Source organism: Saccopteryx bilineata, chromosome 3, assembly GCF_036850765.1.
Source record: "Saccopteryx bilineata isolate mSacBil1 chromosome 3, mSacBil1_pri_phased_curated, whole genome shotgun sequence".
Lineage (NCBI taxonomy): Eukaryota > Metazoa > Chordata > Mammalia > Chiroptera > Emballonuridae > Saccopteryx > Saccopteryx bilineata.
The window spans coordinates 292,595,603-292,599,676 of record NC_089492.1 but is presented as its reverse complement, the minus strand read 5'-3'; the positions used below and the strand labels follow the sequence as shown (position 1 = coordinate 292,599,676).

Here is a 4,074-nt window from a genome sequence, read left to right as displayed (position 1 = left end):
ATAGGAAAGCAGCAGGTCACTACCAGCACAGTCCAAAGTGGGGAAGTGGGCGTGGCCACAGAAAAGCACAGAGGCCATGATCAGAAAGGGAGAAGGGGGCTGGAAAGGGAGTCTGGACAAGGTGCACTTGTCTTTCAGGTGCACCAGAGGAGCTGGGGCGGAGGAACCTGGGTGTCCCTTGCTCACCCCCAGCCAGTCCCGGGGAGCCTCTGGACCTCTGAGAAGCCCCTGGAACTGAGCCCTGAGATCGCATCTCTGGAGAAGGCTGTGGGCCAGGGTGACCAACCTCTCCATCAGTTGATGGGACAGGTCTGTGGCTCTAGCTGGTGTGAACCTGAACCCATAACCAGGGTCCCAAATTAGGTGGAGGGCCAGGAAAGGGGGAAGGATAGCAGGAGAGCTGCCTCAGGGAACCACACGGCCCCAGCTCTGGAAGCTTACTGCACCCAGGAGCTAGAGGATGGACACCAGGGAGCCTCAGATGGGGGCTGCCTGGGGCCCACACCTGTACCCTGCGGTGGGAAGACATTTGTGCGTCCTCCACAGGTGTTCTAGGACAAAGGCTCTCCATCTGGCTGTTGGAAGAGGAACCACCCCTCCCTCTCTCCCCAGAGGATGAGTCACTCCAAAGTCTATCCCCCCCTTCCCAGCTGCTTTTGCTCCTCAGGGTCACAGCATCTCCAGAATCTCAAGGACAGACTAAGTGGGGGAGGACCCATGGGGACGGTGGGTGGTGAGTTAGTGCATGTTACACACAGGAACCCCAGGGTTACCTTCTGTCCATCCTCAGCTCTAGCACTGCATGGGGAGCCCAGGGTGGGGAGGGGGCCCTTCCTGGAGCCACCTAATTGCTGCTTGTCACAGCTCAAGTGGGTCACCCTGAGACCAGGCTATTTCTAACTGCAGCAGGTGCAATCCCACCCCCACTTCCACCCCCACCCAACACTGCAGGCCCAGGAGATGCTTTTCCAAGTCTGAGGCCCAGCAGGCCTGCAGTAAGGCAACCCACCTATCCCTCTGCCAGAAACTACAAAAGCAGAGGGCTGGGCATCCAGTCTGGGGCTGGCCACACCTGACTAGGCAAAGGGTCCAGGGCCAGTCACTGGACTGCTGCTCCAGGAGCTTGAAGGAGCTGAGGAGAAAGGGACCCAACCCTTCCCCCCACCTCCCAAATAAGCACACAAGACAATGGTTTCAGTCTAAGAAGGATGGACATTTAGACACTGGCACCAGGCTCACACCTGACCAGTGCCATGCCAGGGGTGGGCAGAGCAGACAGAGGTAGGGAGTGGGCACTGCAGGGGCACCAGCCAAGGCCTAGGGTTGCTGGTAGCCACTGGGGTGAGGGTGAGAGGGTTTAGCCACAGTGACTCCAGAAGTGCCAGGTCCAAGGTGATTGCAGTCAGGGGCTCACGGAGAGCGGGCATGCCCAACCCCTCCAGGCACTAGACATCACCAGGTGGTTGGTGCAGGAAGCAGCTTTGGCAAGGGTGCTCAGGTGCCCAGAGAGGGGCAAGGCCAGCCTTCCGTCCATAGTGGGTGTCTGGGCAGCAGTATCGCGGACTGACCCTGGGCTCCTGGTGCCCAGCACATGAGGAGGTGGGGTGGTGCTATCCATCATGCTGTGGTTGAGACTTGGCAGCCAATCACAGTGCAAGGACCAGTTGGTCAAGGCTGGCATCTATTTTGCCCTCTGGACCCAACACTACCCTTTCAAACCAGGCCCTCTCTTCCCAGCCACCTGCTCCCACTCATTACAGAAAGTTCCCATTAGAGAGAGCACTGCAAAATAAAAGGGGGGGGGCACCCAGCCCTGGAGAACTGTCAGCTTCCCCCAAGGTCAGAGGACACTCACCCTGGAGCAGCTGGATGCCAAGCCCCACCTGCTGAACTACATACGTCCTGGCTCCCAGCTTGTCAGACACCCACATAGGGACACATCATGAGACGCTGTTTACCGAGGCTCCTGCAAAGCTTGAGGGAAGTCCCCAGGGGGACTCTGGCCAGTAGCACACACAGCCAGCCAATCTCAGGGCCACAGACCGCTTTGGACAGCACAGGATGAGTGGTTGGCTCCAGCAGTGGGCCTGAGATACTAAGGCACAAAGCTAACCTAAGCCCACTAGGGTGGGATGGAGAGAGGGCAGGCTCCAAAGGGACCTCGAGCCGGCAAAGCGCACAGTGAGTGACCAAGCAATGATGACGGCCTGGATTTCCAACTTGGCACGGGCTGGAGGTGCAGGGCAACGACCTGGGGATGCCAATGGCTCTTGCTAGAAAGGGCCCTATGTACTGGTGGCCCCTATAAAGACCTATGGAGAGCGGGAAGAGGCCCAGATGAGGCTGGCACCCCTGCCCAGACCCAAGGGCCAGTCCCGAACTGGTATCTTGGAAGTGGACGTTGGGCTTGTAAAGTCCTGCGATGACTCCAAGGCCCTGGGGCGGGCTGGTACCCTATCCATCTCCAGCAGGTCCTGCGCAGAGATCCTAAGGAGGCAGCAGGAACTAGGGAGGGATAGCGGGCCTGGGGTCTTCTGCGCATTTGTCGGTAGACAGAGCCCCGGTGGGTGGCCATCTCCAGCTTCAGGGCTGCCTGCGTAGGCCTGGGCGCCCGAAGGCCGGGTGCATGAGGTTCTCGGTGATGTAGGCCACGAGCAGGCAGATGACCACGAGCATGACGCAGATGGAGCCACCCACCGCTGTCATGGCCACAACGATCTCTCGCATGCCGGCCGGCTCGGCGGCGAACTCCACGCATTCGGTGGGCTCGGAGGACTCCGGGGTAGCGGCGGCGGAGTGCTCGGCGCGCAGCGGCAACAGCTGCAGGCACAGACGGTAGCGCACGCCGTCGTGCACGTCGGGCAGCAGGTAGTCGCGGCAGGAGGCGCCAAGCAGCACGCGCTCGCACGGGAAGCGCGTGTAGGCACCGCGCCACGAGCAGTTGAGCGCGAATGCGCGCACGCGGCGCGCCTCGGCGGGCGGCAGGCGCCACTGCAGCAGCACGCTGCGGTTGCGCAGGACGCTGGCGCGCAGCAAGTGGCCGGCCGAAGCGTGCACCGCACAGCCCGGCGCCTGGCAGCGGAAGCCGCGCGCGGGACTGCGGAAGCACAAGCGCCCGCCGCCCGCCTCGGGGCCCTCGGGCAGCACCTTGTAAGGGCACCAGGGCGCATCGGCCGCCGGCTCCCAGCCCGGGGGCGTCGGGGAGACCGCAGTGCAGGGCGGCAGCAAACAGATGGCTAGCAGCATCAGCATCAGCTGCAGCAGCAGCGGCGGCGGCGGGGCGCGCATCATGCGGCTAGGCCGGGCGCGGCGGGGGCTCGTGGGCGCACGGGCGCGGGCGGAAGGTCACGCGGGCCGCGCCGCCGCCGCCGCTCCCCGCGCTCGCCCAGCGCACCGCGCCCTCCACTGCCGCCCGCTCCGACCCGCCTCCGCACCCCGTGCGCGCTCGGACCCCGCGCGGCGGCGGAGGCGGGGCCGTCCCACGCCCCGCCCCCCTTAACCCTCGCTGGGCCGTGGTCTGTCGGCCCCTGGAGGTTGGGTCTCAAGGGAAAGGAGGCACAGGACGATGGATATGAGCCCTTAGGGGAAGCCACCCCGGCCTCGCTCGACCCCCGCCCTCGGCCGCACTGGTGGGGCGGGCTCCGTGCAGATCCACCTGCCCTTCGGTTTCTCGCCTTATGAGAGCATTTCGGATCACTGCCCTCTGCTTGCTTCCTCCAGGCTTTCCAAGGCTTTCCCGTGGGCTGTGGCGGGCTGTGGTCCTGGGTCGTAGCCCCAAAGGCAGCTCCGCGACTGCTTTAAGCCAGTCCTGGAGGCGGTGTCCCTGGATGAGGAGGGGAGGCCCCAGGTCATGCTGCTCCCTCCCAGCATGCTCTGACACGGAGAGGGCAAGAACAGAAACTTTCCTCCTTCGCCCCAGGGCTTCTGACCGTCTAGAGTTGGACGGCGCTGACTATGAAGAGGAGCCAACGATGAGGTTTACTTTGGTGAAAAAAATTTTTTTCTTTCTAAAAAAATTTTAACATTGATTTTTAGAGAGAGAGGAAGAGAGGAAGGCGGGAAAGGGGGAGAACG

General features: G+C 62.7%; 1 protein-coding gene across 1 annotated transcript; it reads right to left on the bottom strand.

Moving 5' to 3' along the window:
* Positions 1–1,192: 1,192 nt before the first annotated feature.
* On the bottom strand, positions 1,193–3,430 carry FNDC10 (fibronectin type III domain containing 10). The gene has a single exon (XM_066270699.1). The coding sequence runs from the start codon at positions 3,289–3,291 to the stop codon at positions 2,584–2,586; it is 708 nt and encodes a 235-aa protein (XP_066126796.1). The 5' UTR covers positions 3,292–3,430; the 3' UTR covers positions 1,193–2,583.
* Between the last annotated feature and the right edge of the window lie 644 nt (positions 3,431–4,074).

Excerpts from the sequence above, each read along its gene's own strand:
- FNDC10 (XM_066270699.1), bottom strand. The coding sequence starts at position 3,291 with ATGATGCGCGCCCCGCCGCCGCCGCTGCTGCTGCAGCTGATGCTGATG.